This window comes from Polyodon spathula, chromosome 17 (genome assembly GCF_017654505.1).
Source record: "Polyodon spathula isolate WHYD16114869_AA chromosome 17, ASM1765450v1, whole genome shotgun sequence".
Lineage (NCBI taxonomy): Eukaryota > Metazoa > Chordata > Actinopteri > Acipenseriformes > Polyodontidae > Polyodon > Polyodon spathula.
This window is the reverse complement of record NC_054550.1, coordinates 10,309,703-10,327,046: the sequence shown is the minus strand read 5'-3', so window position 1 is coordinate 10,327,046 and position 17,344 is coordinate 10,309,703. Positions and strand designations below refer to the sequence as shown.

Sequence of the window (17,344 nt, the reverse complement as noted above, 5' to 3'; positions counted from 1 at the left end):
CTGTAATAATGATCTGTAATAGACCATGTGAGGTCTTCTATTTAAGCAGGTTATTTTACTATATTCTGGGGGCTTGGCTTTGAATCCCCAAGTGAAATTAAAGTGGTCTCAGCTAACCCCTCACCACAATTGTCTGTCTCTGGACTGAGCTGCAGACAGTGTTGTGTTCAGGTCAGGATTGAGGTGGAATTGCTTCGTAGCACAGTGCCAGGCTATAGCCACTGCCATTAACCACCCACTTTCAATCGTAGTTAAACGTTAATTATGCAAGTGTTCTGTTTTTCTTCTCTACAGACTGGACCAGTCCTTAGGAAAGCCCTCCCTGTTTCAATCTGCCTCAGGTAAATCTATTTTTTAAATGTTTTTATTATTATTATTATTATTATTATTATTATTATTATTATTATTATTTTATTATTATTATTATTTGTACTAGGCTGCTTGAAACAAAACTACTATATCAGTATGTTTCGTATCGGTAAATTCTTTCCACATTAGATTCCAGGTAATATCTACAAATCAATACACTAAACACACACTAAAGCTCGGTTATGATTTGTTTGCATGAAATGTGTAATAACCTTCTTTTTATAGCAATAACCATTATGTATCATAATCATAAATTCCCCAAATAATACAAGACTAATTGCTGTTTCAGTCCTTTATTACACCAATTCCCATCATTGTTCTTCTGCTTGAATTTCAACACAGCTGTTAAGTGCATTGTTAGTACATGATACTGAAATGCTGGCGCCTTATCAGTAGCAAGGTACAGACATGCAAATATATACTTTACGAGTGCATACTAATAATACACACTATTTTGGTGAAACATGAAAAAAATATGGAAAACAAGAAATTGAAATAAAAATAGACATTAATACATGAATAAATAGATGTGATGATATACTTGAGCATGATTGCTGTCTTAAGATTTTTAAATAGTAAGAATATTGAATAGCATTATCAATCTTATTATAATTGTATTAGCTGTGTTATTTATATACAGTTTCAGTACAAAATCATAGAAATTAGAGGTGGCCAGATCAGGCAGAAATTACAGTTGCGTACCCCTAGTGGTCATTTCTAAAACAACTAACCTTCAAAAATACAGCTTTTAGGAGTCTTTTCAGAAGCAGTAGATTGATAAGGGAAATTAGTTAATAAGCCAGTAAATGAAGCTCTGCAGAGAATCATACAGAGCACACATTATTTTAAATAAATTGCAATACAAGTTTCTTTCAGTATTTCTAATTCAACATTTTTGACTGTTTAATAGTTATGGAAGAACATTATAAACAAGTAAGAAATATTGACTATTCTGAAGTAGTGTATACCTTTAGCTGAAATCTGCTTTCTTGTACTTTAATTTAAAACAATTGCTAGCATTAGTAAACTTTGGAAACATATTCTTAAAGCCCAGACCTCTCTGGATACTGTCATGAATGGTGTTATGTTATAGTTCCCTTACTATTTTATGGTATTTGCTTTCATTTAAGTGGTTCTAGGTTGTGTTGCTCCAGTATTTAATATTTCTGTAAATTTGCCTTCTGGCTTTGAGCTTGTCTGGAGTATCCTAAGTACCAGGACTAATAGCCTTCCTGTTATACATATATACCAGAGTATAGTGTCACAGGATTTTAATGGACTGAGTTAAATTATTCAGTCCTGGCATTTAAGATTCTACTAACCAACTCGAATCAAGCTTAAAGCTAACTAAAGTCAGATTTAGATTTTTTTCTTTTGTTTAATTAAATAACTCACTATGGGAGAACCACTTACAGTGATTGCATGTGCAATAAAATTACAAGGGAAATGTAAAAAGGCAAATAAAATGAAATGTGAAGCTACTTATTATTTAAGCAAAGAGTGAAGTGGTGTCTTTTTAAGATATCAATAAACAGTTTGATATTCATGAAATTGTTCAAGAATGTTGGTTTCTATAATAATATTCGTCACAAACTATTTAATCAAAACCCATTTTTAAAGAACAGTTGTTTAAATAAATTATGAAGAATCTGCATAATGTCCCATTGTCTCAAAGATGAATTAATATGGAATTATGTAAACCAAAATGTCACTTCTCAATATAGGTTTGTGTAAGGTACCAGCCATCTCAGGATAAAGGAAAAACAGGAAAGGAAATTCTTCAAGTCAGAAGTTTAAAACTGTGATTCGATGGCTTTTCATAATTTCCTTTGTTGTTGAAGTTAATCTCAGTTTGAGCAAATCCGTCCCAAACCAGTTTCTGCCGACTTTCGATTCTGTAGCGGTGCTCTGCTCATGAACTCTGGAGCTGTCAAGCAAAGTACTAAGAGAGAGGTAGCAATGAAACACAACAATACTCAGGCTTTCATTAATAATAGAAGATGTACAGGTCTAACATTATTTCTGTATAATAAAAATGCAATTTCTTCAGCGACAGTTTGAACTTGATATTGTAACCACCTACTGCTGCAAGTAAAAGTACTATCATGCTTGTTTCACACAAACCGAGTCAAATAGTGGCAAAGAGAGGAGAAAAGCAAAACCTTTGGTGAATATTTTCAAACTGGACTATCAACCAGTTTTGTGGTAAAGCGCACAAGAAATAAAACTGCATGTGTTGATTATAGCTATGGAATCGATCATAAAAGTGGTTTGCAGAAGTATTCACTCCCTACCAATAATGTCATATTTAGTTGAATTACAAATAATTATGCAAAGTTTTTCAAACAAACATTTTTTTTTATTCGAAGCTGTAGTGGTTAAACTGAACACTGTTATTTGAGGAGGATATTAAATGTGAGCAAAATTTGCAAAAAAAAATGTACAAAATGAAATTTACTTGTTGCATAAGTATTCAGCCCCTTAAGTCAGTACTTGGTAGAAGCACCTTTTGCAGCAATTACTGCTGTGAGTCTTTTTGGATAGGTCTCTACTAGCTTTGCACAGTAGGATGGTGAACTTTTTTTGCCCATTCTTCACAGGAAAATTGCTCCAGTTCTGATAAGTTTGTTGGGGATCGTCGATGGACTGCAATCTTCAAGTCTCGCCATTAATTTTAAATTGGATTCAAATCAGGGCTTTGACTGGGCCACTCAAGAACATTAATTCTCTTGTTGTTCATCCACTCCAGTGTGGCCTTGGATTTGTATTTTGGGTCATTGTCCTGCTAAAATGTGAATTTCCTCCCCAGTTTCAGAGTCTTGGCTGACTCAAACAGGTTTTCCTCAAGGATTCGCCTGTACTTCGCACCATCCATTCTCCCCTCTATCCTGACAAGCTTCCCAGTCGCTGCTGAATAGAAGCATCCCCATAACATGATGCTGCCACCACCATGCTTGACAGTTAGGATGGTGTTGACTGGTTGATGTGCAGTGTTGGGCTTGTGCCAGACGTAACGCTTGGAATTTAGACCGAGAAGTTCAATTTTTGTCTTGTCTGACCACAAAACCTTTTTGCACATGTCTGCAATATCATCTACATGCTTTTTTGCAAAGTCCATTCATGCTTTAGATGAGGCTTTTTGAGTAATGGCTTCTTTCTTGCCACTCGCCCATACAGACCAGCTTTGTGTAGGGACCGGCTTATTGTTGATGTGTGAACACTGACTCCCATCTCAGACGTAGAACTTTTAGATCTCTCAAGGTCATTGTTGGCTTCAGAGTAATATCCTGAACGAGTTTCCTGCTTACCCGGCTGCTTAGTTTAGGAGGGCGACCTGAACTGGGTGGTATGATGCATCTTCCACTTCTTAATGATGGACTTCACTATGCTGAGAGGGATAATCAGCAAATTTGAAAATGTCTTGTACCCTGCTCCTGCTCTGTGCCTCTACAAATTTATCCCTGACTTGTTTTGAAAGTTCCTTGTTCTTCATGGTTGCTTTGTTGGATCACTATGTGAGTTGCAGCTTGAAAGTCTTTATATACCTGAGGGAAATTATCTACACGTTAAACCTCTTGAGCACACACAGGCTGAAACTGATTTTGTGACCTTTCAAACAAATCATTTGCACCAGAGCTGATTTAGGGCTGCAGTAGCAAAGGGGTTAAATACTTATGTAACTAAGATTAATCTATTTTTCTCTGTAAATCTTACTTTATTCTGGAGAATATATTTTTTTTCTTTATTTTTGTAGATTCTACATGTAAAGTCTAATTTGAATGCATCATGGAGTACGCTCAGGTGCCAACACAATGTGAAAACTTTGCAGGGGGGGTGAAAACTTCTTCAAACCACTGCTTTTTTTATATAAGTATTGAATTCTAGTAAATCAAAGCTGATGGACAATGTTATGCACACTTACTTCATGCATGCACACACACGCAGACAGTGCTGGCAGCCACAGTGAAAAATGACCTCACTATCCGGTCAGAAAATGTTGACCTCAAAGTTGATTCACAATTATTAAAATGAATAAGATTTGTGTGTTATTATTTCTAAACGGCTTTCATGGAAACCGTTCTGAATTTTACAAGACTAGACTCTTTCCCTATTTCATTACTTGAGTAGTCTTAAGTTTACATGGGGATTGTTTTACTTAAGCTAATTGCTAAACATGCTTGTGATTACCACAGTCTCAAGGTCTTAGATCCTATTTTTTGGTAAGGAGAAAATTACACGATAATAAAAATAGTTTAAACAAAAAAAACCGAGATAATATGAGACCCTGAAGTACAATACTTAGACATTTGGTTCTAGTCTACTATTTCAAATAAATAAATGCTTTGAGAATTCACCCCCAGGTGTGTTGCAGCATGACATGTTGGGTCTATAGAATGTAAACTGCAAAAAAAAAAAAAAAAGACTATTTTTTAGTAACACTCATTTTTGTTCTTTTGTCCAGAAAAAAGTAAAGACAGAGGAACGAACACGATTGGGTCACGCTTAAACCGGGTGGAAGATAAGGTAGGACCTGAGTTCCAGGAAAGGGGTGTCTGTATCCATGCTTCATGCTTTATCTTTTGTGCTTTCCGGGGTGGAGCTGAGCTGATCTTGCAGCTAAAAGGAGATTCCTCCAAAACGTTGTTCCTTACTGGACTGGTTGGGTCTACTTTGCTATGTTCTGATACATGGGGTGTATATCCTCACGTAAACACACACACACGCACCCACACACCCACACACACACATTTGTTTTAACTTGCAGATAATAGCAGAGGCAGAAGTGAGCTATAAAATGAACACCACAGCATATCCCTCATTATCGGGAAAGATTTACCTTCTAAGTTCCTCGATTTAAAATCAAGTCCCCAGGCTCTTTATGTTGGCAGACAACTTGTCTCTTTGTTGTTTGGAAAATCCGATTTGATTTATAACTGAAAGGGGGTGAAACTGAAAAGCACTTTGCTTTTTGGTTAGTTTTTTTCAAAAAGAGAATGTCATCCAATGCATGGTACATCCTGCGGACTCTCGGACTAGCTGGCACCACTTACTGTTTTGTAGCAAATCAATGTCACATGAAAAGCAGATGAAGGCCATTAAAATGTGTTCTGTTCTTCAGTTTAACAGTATAATGTACTTCATGATACTGTAGTATATCAAGCAATAAACTAGTTGAGCAGTGATATCTGTGTACAGAGGAAGAAATGGATTTGTGAACTGTTTTCCAGCAGCTTATGAATCTCTGATTATATACTTTTAACCCACTTAAGGAAATTGTTCATTATAGAGGCTATTCTTTGTTCACCATTATTAATTCTGCCACCCTGAAATGTGCGAACCTGTTTTTTCATTTTGTTGGTGTGTGTAATACTAATGCTATTACATTGGTCAATCAGTATTAATACAATGTTTAAGGGCAGCATCATTTCTATCTGCTACTGTTTAGAGCTTTAAAATACACCCCAAAACAATCACTGTCTTAATGATACTTGTGTCCCACGTAGAAGGAGTCAGTTGAAATTGTAATTCAGCATTATTGTAGATGCTTTTTAACAACTCATAACTCTATATATATATCATCATATATCTATATATAGTATTATATATTATCTATTCTATATATCACTATTATATATATTAGACTATATATATATATATTATTATATCGACGGTATAACACCATCTTTGGCCCTGTGACAACCTTGTCCATCACTTGGCAAAACGTCGTTTGTAAAAAACTATGTGGGGGGGAGTGACCGTGTTCCAGTTGCAGCAGCTCCATTTTTACCATACAGAAAGCCCCACCTTGTTTAGCACAGGTCATCAGGTAAAACATGGAGGAACTGTTCTGTCTGTTCATATATCACACCTTTATTTTTTTTTTATTTTTTTTTTTTTTTTTTTTTTACACATTTTATAGTTACTGTATATAATGGTGATCTACTTTTTCATGATACTGGTAGCTCAAATTTATTTTTAATTTTCAGCCAAAATATAGTGCTTTAATTTTCAGCCAAAATATAGTGCTTTATTTTATTGCAGCGTAATGAAGAGACACTGACATAACTCGGCATTTACCAGAACTGAATTATTTAAAAGAAAGATAAGGAAATGAAACTAAGACATAGCTTGTGATTAGAAAGAGGCAGTTTTTGTGGACTTTCCATTCAAATGACCTAGCAGGAATTTCAGATTCATTTTTACACTGTTAATGACTAGACTATGACTATTTATACCAATTCTGGGAAATTTCTAGATATTTTTTTCTGTATGCTTCCCTGTTTGCTGTGTCTTTAGGTTGGAGAATACAACATGAAACAAACAGTAATCAGGGGGAAACCTATTTCTTAATCATTGCTGTTAATGTTTTAAAAATATTAGTGAAGGACTCAAGGCCTAAATCCCCATGCCAATACGGCACTTCAAGGTTGTACAAGCTGGGTGGAGCCAGTTAGAGCCAACTTATTGACACATGTCATTTGAAGTGATATTTAGTATTTTTCCCCTTTTTAGAAGTGACAATTTGGCTGTACAAATGATTTGTTTCAGTGCCTGTGTAGTGTCAAATAAGTCACAGGAAATGGAACTGCGTCAAATTTGGAGTGTGCGTCAAATTTGCTGTGACTTGTCACCGTGATCAGTAAGTCCCTTCATCAAATCACTCTTAACACAACATTTTCATTGCATGGGATTTTACTAATTCATGCCCAGATAACCTTATAAAAGTTTACCACATAAAAATGTTTGCCATATTGATTAATATTATTTATCATACCGCTCCGGACTTAACAGTGCTAACCTATACAGGGATGGAATGCTTTTACTCCGAGCTTAATTAGACACAGAGTATAGGTAACAAGCTCATCTGTGTCTTGTTAAAGCCATAGCAAAACCAGGAATGGATCAACCTGCTATGCTAGAGTATGTAAATGTATTTTCTCTTGAATTTGTTACCGTTATACTGAATGCAACCTGGTTAGTACATGTGTCAGGGTTGAGTGGCAAGGTGTTGGTGATATTTTGTTAAAAAGGTGAGATGAAGTAATTATGCAAACAAATGTGTGTATGATATCTTAATAAAGAAAAGTACCACTGTACAATTGGTGGGATTTGACATCTGGTCCAAGGTAGAAAATGGTGAAATATTAAAGGGAAATTAGCATTTGGGTTTCTTCTTCTTGTATTAATTGTAATAATGCATAATGCGTTATTTATACATTTTAATGTTACTACATTATGTGCATATAATGTGCATATAAAGGGTTGTTTTTATTGAACCTGGCTTTACAAGATATTCTGCATTTTCTTCATTTATATACATCTTCTATAAATTATTGAATGTAAAAAAAATAATACCCAACAATATTTATTAAGTTTCTTTTAGTATTACGATACACAAAGAGTGCTTATGAGTCATTAAAAAAAAAAACCCTGTTGAGTAGCAATTTGAGCCATTTACAGGTTTGCCTTTGAGCCTTCATTGCAACTTCCAGAAAACCTCTGTGGCTACCAGTCTGACCCCTCAGTGAAGTTGGTCTTTAAAATTAACAAATGATCACATTATGTCAGTAACTCTGAGTTAAAATCAGTATCATACCTATGATAACACTAATTCAATTGGCGTGTCTAACTGTTACTCAATTTTGGCAAATTAGAAGTGCCAGCAATTTGTAAAATAATGCCGACTTTTCAAAACAGTTAAGGGTTCCAGGTCAAAGTGAAAAATTGAATACAACTCCACATTTGAGCAAAGCTACTTGCACTTTTTAAATTGTAAAGCTGGTGGCTCAGACTTGCTATGTAATACTAGTCTAAAATTCCACTAAGAAGCATCTCATTTGATTCTGCACTCAGGGCAAGCTGTTAGTAAAGCAGTGGAGTGCTGTACAGCTGGTACTGGTACTTGAACAACCACCTCTTTCCAAGTCTCTCCTCCTTTGATTTTTTGCGGGTTGTTAATTCAGTGAAGTTGAAAGAGCAGGGTGTAGCCTTTAGCCATGCACACTGTGTTTCTGTGTCCATTCCAACACTTCCTGTCTGGCTTGAAGCTGTGTGATCTTGGTGTTTAGTGACCCGTTTCTTCTGATAACTGAGCGCTACAGGAGGGGCCTCCCGGATGCAGCTGTGTAATAGCAGCTTGTTTTGAGAGTATTTATTCCTTTTAAAAGTGATCAAGAAGCTATTACCTGAAATTGGTTCAGCCCATATGTCCAGTGTATCAAAATAAGTAGCTTTTGTCCTTTTTGATAGCTTTTTTTTGCATTCCCCTTTCTTTTTTTAGTGTGTTTTTTTAGTTGGTCCAATATTAATTATCATTTTCATCTAAATCTGTATTTACCAGCTTTGAGCTTGTTTTGTACCTGTCTTCATCCTGTGCACTTGGACTAAATAGAGTTCCTCATTCTTTTCAAGTCATGTGACCGTGTGGCTTTTCAACACAGTTGGTGGAGCCAACACATAATTTGAATAGAATATGGAAGGCTATTAGTCCCAGTTTATGGGTTTCTGCTGACAAGCTCAAAGTATGTTCTCGGTATTTGGATAATGACATCACTGTTAAAATTATTTGTTTGATAGATTCGAATTTAAAACTAAGTATAGTGTCTACAACAAATATTCTGGCTATGCTACATTTCTTATTTTCTTTAATATTGAATTTGAATGTTGCAAAGAAAAAGCTACTTATCTGCACTGTACAAAACCACACAGGTCCTGCAAATTTAGAAACTCAGGTACTGTTAACTAAACTTTCGTATTTAAATAAACAACATACAAAAATGTCCTCATATTTTTTCTTCAGTTTCATGGCTGGCAATGGCCCTGATTTAACATACCACAAATGTTTTTATTCACTGTTATGTAAATTACAAATTTCAGTAATGAGAAGAGTATTCTGTGTAAAACAGGCAATGCTACATTTGATATGATTCTTTTGTAAATCGCATATCACTGCCACACATCAGCTGTGACAGAAAGAGACACTTACTGCAAAGCAGGTTTTTTTTTTTTTTTCTGCACAAGTTTCCCAGCCCCTCTGTTACCAGTAGAAGTCAGGAAGCAATCATCGCAGAGCACAAACAAACTATTCCTCTGAGTCATGTATAAGGGTGTTTATCTTTAAAGTCTGGGTCAAAATCCTTTTTATTGTTGCTGTATTAGAAGACTATTAAAAAATGTACACCTGCAAATGTATTTTGTTCAGGATATAGATCATACCCTGTAAACCTTCATCGAATATTATAGCTATTCAACGAATGATGACGGATAGATAACCTGCAAGCCCACAGACTTTTTTTTTTTTTATAGATAATGTGCAGTAGCCTTTTTTCTACTGTGGTACAGCAGTAGAAGTAATGTTTTATTTTGGCAGTGGATTATTTGGCCCCCTGATATTTGTATCCAGTGTTGCCTGTCTGGACTAGGAAGCTGTGACTGGAACATGTTTATGTGTCCCGTTTGTGTGGGTAAACATAACGGAACTTGAGATTTCCCGGAGTCTGGAACTACTTCCTTTTTTTCAATTTGTATCACAAAGATCAGCCCTTAAGTTTAATACATAATGTACTTGGAGCTGGCTAGACTGTGCTCCAGATACAGCTGCAAGGGAATTGGCTCCAATAATACATTATATTGTTTTTGCCTTTCCAGATCCAAAAAAATAAATACATCATTAAAAACAACTTATAATCTCACAAACTATTAACTGCATAGTGTTAAAACCTTTATGTTGTCCCTCATCATTGGCACATTAAAAGTGATAGTACTTGTTAACCACAGTAAATTTGCAGAGTCATTCTGCCCATGCTTATCCCTATACTATTAATTGACATGGTTTTTAATATGCTTTAACTTATATAAAGACACCGTGTCAGAAACACTGAAAAGGTTTAAGGAAGCCAATATTAAGATTCTTTACCATTTATATCAATTGCATTTAACCCAAGTATGTCGTTGATGCATGAACATATATATTTTGTAGTATACTGTCTTTAAAGGATTCAGTTTATTATATTTCAGAGTGAGTTGTGCCATGTATTCAATTACATTAAAAAAAAAAAATCATGATACTAAAATGTTAACTAAAACCATAAATGCTTAAGCCCACAGAAGTATGGTTCAACACAAATGCATATTGTAAGAAAACTGCAAAACTACTGTGGTAAAAATGTTATTAGGGAAATGTCACCCTGCTTCAGTATTAATGGGTCAATAGTCAATCCACATAGATCCTGTTGTGAGTGGTTCCTAGTCAGGCCTTCTAATAAACGCAGCATTGAAAAGATACCCACGTTTATTCCTGTGTGGGTAGCCAGTTGGCATGGCTTGTGAAATTTAAACATACATTTTAATATCCGTTTCAAACAGGTTTTTTCTGCCAGGAAGAGGTACAGACTTAACACCCACACTTGACGGAGTTGGTAACTGCCATATTAAACAGGGATGGGCTCATAGGCCTGCAATATTACATTGATTCACTTTTATAGGGTATGTAAATATTTACACAGGATGCCTTTCATTGCCGTTATGTTTTGGGCTGGTCTATAAACTCTCCAATTAGCAAACCCGTTCATATGAAAACTGGGAAGCTTCTTCTAATTAACAGGGATGATCTGAAATCCCCCCTGAAGCAGAACAAATAAATAAGAAAGTGGGTGGATTATACAGGCAAGCTTGATTTCAGTCTTTTACATCCTGTTTAAAGGGTATTGAATTATAATTTCTGACAGGATATATTTTATAGTTGCTATGGAGCAACTATAGTGTAGATTGTATGGCAGCAGTACTGAATTCGATTTGGACCTCCTTTAGGACTTGCACACATTAACAAATGAGGGCTGTATATTTTTTTCTTATGTAGCCATTGATTATTAGTTCAATAATAATTTGTCCATACACTTTATGCAGGAAAAAAATAATTATGCTTTTGCAAATTGACTGCAATCAAATGACATTTAGGATATATATATATCATTTTTTATGAAAAAATATAGTTAAGACCTAAAAGAATTTGACTATTTATGTTCGGTTCTTACTTTAGTCTATTTAATAAGCATAATATATACAAGCAAATAAAAAAAAATAGTAAAAGTTATTTTTTACAATTGATCATTTTAAATACTTTTTAAAATACATTAATGATAACATCAGTAATTGTGCGATTTAAAACATGCTGATTCCACTAACAAATCACTGTCCACAGAGAAAAAGCTGCTATTTCTAAGTGAAACGTTTGGTAATTGCAGCCGTGCTGAAGAGAGCCAGAGGATGAAGGTACTTCATCCCCATCTACACACTGAAACCCTGCCTCCTATCCTTTCCTCAGCCAGTGTTCGCAAGTGTTTTTTAAATTATTATTATTATTTTTTTTTTTATCTAAAGTTATCTCAATAGCTCTGTGGCAAAGCGTAAGCCTTGCACAGTGAAATATGTAGTTTATTGTATGTTTTTGTGTTAATTGTTACAATTGATTTAATTGTTTAGCTGCTGTGGCGCTCCGCTGGGGACGATTACCGGTCTGCGTGGAGCAGCAGCTGAAAGCAATCAGCTGTTCCAGCAGGCAGGTGGGCGTGTCTCAGCGGAGCGTCAATATAAAAGCATGTTGATCGCTGTGATCGGGGCTGCTGCAAGGCCTGCCGTTTTCACGGCACCTTTTGAGTTATAGTTTGGGGTATTGTGTTTTATTTTGCACTTTTTGTACGGTTTTCTGTATTTGTCCTCTGTGCGTTACCATCGCTGGTAACGTCACATGACCGCCTTTATTTTACTTTCACTTTCTGTTTGTTGTTAATAAATCCTGCGCGCCTGTGCCGGCGTTTCAACACCAACCTCAGTCTCTCTGTATGCTTGAACAGCGGCTACCCACACGCGTGACCCGTGGAAGACCCTGTCACATATGGTGTCGGAAGTGGATTCCGCTGCATCCTGCCGAAGCAAGGCTAGATGGCTACAGAGAGACAGGAGGAGCAAACCCCTGAAATTTTTTTGGGGGGGACAAGGGCAGACCGCAGGTAACCCTGAGGGGCTGCTGAAGGAGAGGGATGGAGCCGCTGTCCTTAAAGGCACTGTGAAGGAGCCGAGACATCCTGCCCGAACGCCAGAGAGGCCGAGGAGGGTCCGTTCCCGAGAGCTGCAGAAGGAGGAGTTCCGGTCCTGGAAGCTGGCGAGGGAGGAGGAGAGACTGCCTGCCCGGACGCCAGCGGGAGGAACTGCCTGCCGAGCGTCAGCGAAGGAGGACCTGTCGTTTGTGGGGGATCGTCTCAGAAGGAGGCGGGTCAATCCTCTGGAGAGGAGCCCCGTGAAGGGACACTGGGTTTAGGGGGTAATAATTGTGGGTGTATTGTTGTTAATTATTGGTATGTGGATAGTGGTTGTATGTGTGTGCATGTTTATTGTTTAGCGATGCTAACGTTGGAGCCTGGTGTCTGGTATGATGGTATGGAGGTTGCGCCTGGCTCTAATGTTCCCTCCCACCGACCCTTGTGTTTTTTTGTTTTGTCGAATGGACCCCTATGGGTTCCATTCTGAGCGGGAGGATATGTGGCAAAGCGTAAGCCTTGCACAGTGAAATATGTAGTTTATTGTATGTTTTTGTGTTAATTGTTACAATTGATTTAATTGTTTAGCTGCTGTGGCGCTCCGCTGGGGACGATTACCCGTCTGCGTGGAGCAGCAGCTGAAAGCAATCAGCTGTTCCAGCAGGCAGGTGGGCGTGTCTCAGCGGAGCGTCAGTATAAAAGCATGTTGATCGCTGTGATCGGGGCTGCTGCAAGGCCTGCCGTTTTCACGGCACCTTTTGAGTTATAGTTTGGGGTATTGTGTTTTATTTTGCACTTTTTGTACGGTTTTCTGTATCTGTCCTCTGTGCGTTACCATCGCTGGTAACGTCACATGACCGCCTTTATTTTACTTTCACTTTCTTTTTGTTGTTAATAAATCCTGCGCGCCTGTGCCGGCGTTTCAACACCACCTCTGTCTCTCTGTATGCTTGAACAGCGGCTACCCACACGCGTGACTCGAGGAAGACCCTGTCACAGCCTGCCTCCCAGCCACGTTATCTCTCAAAAGACCTTGGTGTCTATTTGGCTATATTTACTCCCTATTTTTAGAATTGTATCTTCTTGTTCTGTTATCCTACATACAGACAGAACTGTGACGGGTAAAAGTAGCTACATGGAGCCAGATATGAAGTGGATGTGGCTCCAATTGCTCCTTTTTAGACACCTAGGCGCCATGAACTAAAAGCATATCTCCATCGCAAAGCCCTCTTCAGGCTTTTACCAAGTGTTCAGAGTTGGAGACTCCGGAACAATCCACACACTGTCCTGAGAGAAGGATGAATGCCTTTTCCCCTTGAGGAAACCTGTTCTGTGGGTCTTGGCCTAACCTATGGTGTGTTATACTCTCTATGGATAAATATCTATCCTGATCATCTGATCCCTGCAGCACTATAAAGCTGTGGGAGCAGCACGATTGCAAAACCAGAAATGCACAAAAGGCAATGATCTAACAGCTGGGGTCATCATAGTGAGTGCCGGTCGAGCAGGTATCTCAGTAGCAAGGACAGTCATGATGGTAGGCTGCTCTAAGACAATGGCCATCAGAGTGTGTCAATGGCAACATGAGGAAGAGGGTCACCAAGAGATACAGCTGTTTCCGCAGTGACAAACATAAACAGATAGAGAGGCTTGTCAAGTCTGAAATGTTAATGTCTGAATGTGTCCCTTCCGGCACCTTGTGAAGTCTATGTCATGTCAATGCTGTGGTCACGTTAGGTACAAGTGTCCAGGCAGTGTACATTCTAGCCCCATACTTAATGACCTGTTATGCACTTCAATTACTATTTAAAAAAAAAAAGAATAGTAGAGCAATATCTTTCTTTACGTTAATTGGCTAAAATGCAATTGTGAAGTATTATTTTCTATTGAATTCCAATGGAGTATTTGTCCATTTAATGAATAATTCCCCAACTGTTCATATAAACAGACTCAACCTTTCCAATTTTCTTCCTATTTACTTCTACTTATTGAAAATTGCTCCCCTCTCTTATTAGCATTGCAAAGTGTTTAACCCTGGCTCGATGATTCCTAATAGGCCCTCTTCAGAAAAAGCAGCTTCATTTTCTATACTCTCACAGTCTAAGGCCGCTGTACTATTCCATGGAAAATGGTAATTACTCTGATCAGATAGCTACAGTCAGTGTCATGGTTTACTGGGAATCATAAAGAATAGCTTTGTAATTACATTCAGCTGAGTGGTTCGGATAGTGTTGTAAAATATAAATGTGACTGAAGGTCGAAACCCAGTGACTCGATTACAGTTCTGTTTTGTTTTTCTCTTTAGCTGTCCGCTCTGGTTTACATTATGTACTTCTAATTCTTGATTGTACATGTACAGTCTGCTTTCATGGTTTAGTGGTTAATTTGGTAAGTCATCTTTGTAATTGCATGGTTTCAAATTGAGTTGGCAGGAAGATATGGGCACAATTTGATTTGCTTTTTAGCTTTGTAGTTTTTTCTTGAAATCAAATTGAAGTTTATTAACCGAATGAATTTGTCTTACTACATGAGAACATTGGAAAACGAAATGCTTGCCCGGTGCCTAACAGCTAGTTCATCTCAGAACCTCTTCAGTTGATTCCTGAAGAATACCAACCAATCAGCAGCAACAACATAGCTTGACAGCCAGTTCCATACCCCCACCACTGTCTGTGAAGCATTGCCTCCTACCCTCTGTCCTGAGTCCACTGGTCCTGGTCTCTAAAGCCAGGTGTCCATCAGAGCCATGAAACCAGTCTGTAAAAACTCTTCTCATCTTATGCTAATAACACAGTAGGCATGATTTCATCCAATCCGGACCCAGACTTTTACACAAAACATCAACTGAATATTAGGTTTTTGGATCATTTATATTTATTCACAGCCCTAATGTTCTGCCTACATTTTTTTTCTGCAAAGCTGTTGTATCATGCTCTAAACTAATAAAACAGCAGGAGCAATTAAATGCACTTTCATTAAATACACTAATCTAAAAACACCTGTAACATTGCTTAGGCATATATTTGATCTATAACAGCTACACACAGGGGTGCTGTAACTAAGGGTGATGTAACTAGGGGTGATGCGGGTGCGGCAGCATCCTTGGCTTTGCACGGCTTCCATCATATCCAGGGGCTACAGTTTTGTTCAATGGCTTTCAGCAGCCCCAATATAAAAATTGTTCCAGTGCCTCTAGCTACACAGCATTATCAGTAGGTCTTTTGCACCATTTTTTGTACTCCATTTTGGATGAAATTGGGTATGACACAACAGATGAAATAGTCTTTGGAAATCCTGATACTTTACAAGTCCACATGTAGGACTGTGCTATTGAACAGTTACATGGACATTTATAACTAAAGAGCTGTTCTGTTTTAATTTAGTGTCGCCAGTCATAGCTTGGATATGGCTTAAGCGCTATGGTTGTTTGTAAAGCAGTAGTTGTTGAAACCCATTAATCTTGTGGTTTTTCTTCCTTAAAAGTGTTGCTTGTGAAGGCTCCTCAAATCTCGCTGTGACGCGTGGGTTGGTATGACGCAGACAGATAATTCCAGAGCTTCTTACACTGCAGCTGGCAAACAGGGAGAAGCTGGTGCCAGTCGGGGGTAAAGTCCTCTCTAAATGATCCTCCAAGCACTTATCACCTCCATTACTAAAAGTGATGGCTCTTTTTAATAGGCAGTGAGCTTTTATGACAAAGCTAAAACCCTGCTGGAGCACAACGTACCTCCCAGGAAGGTGAGTGTGCAAACGATGACTAATTCTACAGCGTATCTCCCATGGAATATAAATATAAGTGGGGAAAAAAACCCAGAAAAACACAGTAACGGCATCAGAGCGGTGCTCTCTTTTAATTCTGCCTGCCCATTAATTCTGCTACTGTTTTCCACACAGGAAAACATTCTTATTATAGGATTTTATTCTTATTAACCAAAGACAAATAATATGTAATGGAGGCTGGTCTACAAAATAGCAGGTTTATAGTTAAGTATATTTACTCTGTGTCTGCCAAACAGTTTGTTTCCCATACGTGGGTGTTTTTTATTAAATAATGAATGAATAAAGAGCGCAAGGTTACTGTACAGTCTTTTAACATCTGTAGACGTACTATTTTTTTAATAAGATTTGAATGAGGGCAGCATTTTGATCAGCTATTGTTTGATCAATTGAAGAGATCTCACTGTGTTTTAGATCATTATAACTTACCCTGGTGTTATATCTTCAACATACTTTAGGCTGATTTTCAAGATTAAATAGTAACAGACACCAGTACAGTTATTTCACTCACATTTTGGATTTAATATAATGTCCAGATTACCTCTTAGTGTAAAGTAAGTAGAACCCTACACACAACGCATTTAGAGCACATGAATCACTTTGCTATTGAATATAAAAAGAGTGGGGGTAAGTAAACAACAAAGTATAAATATACACACAGTACCTTACTCCAAGAAAACAAGGTTAAATGTGTTTGTAAACCATTACAATAGAACTAACCTGATCTGTTAGAAATGTATTTTACAGTGAGCAGAATATAGCACAGCAGTGGAATCACCATGACAGTGTGGGTGCATTGTTTTTCTACCTACCCCAAATGCATTCTAGGAACAATAAATATTATTTTAAGGTAACTCGTCTAATCTGTAATAGCTTTTACGTTCAGAGGATAAATATATAATTTTATACATGTTTTATACATTTCTATGTATAAAATAATATTGTGTTCTTCTTCTATCCTGATTGGTGATTTTTATTTTATTTAGCCATGATAAATTCTGCCTGACTGGCGGTTGGCTACTGTGGGGACCCTAATTTGATTACTGAGGAGATTACTCCTCATTTTAAATGACCGTTCTAATCTGATTGAGTCAGAGTTAGCTAACTAGCATCTTGCTTTCCATTTCCTCGCACAGAAACCCCTTTGTTTAGTCATTAGCCTG

General features: G+C 37.4%; 1 protein-coding gene across 3 annotated transcripts in view; it reads left to right on the top strand.

Moving 5' to 3' along the window:
• LOC121329608 (potassium voltage-gated channel subfamily KQT member 1-like) overlaps positions 1-17,344 on the top strand; it is a 340,345-nt gene that overhangs the window by 210,982 nt on the left and 112,019 nt on the right. For all 3 annotated transcript variants that reach the window (XM_041275273.1, XM_041275275.1, XM_041275274.1), the window contains 2 exons: positions 295-341; positions 4,832-4,893. In XM_041275273.1, the coding sequence (XP_041131207.1) occupies positions 295-341; positions 4,832-4,893 (109 nt within the window). The remainder of the gene's footprint in view (positions 1-294; positions 342-4,831; positions 4,894-17,344) is intronic.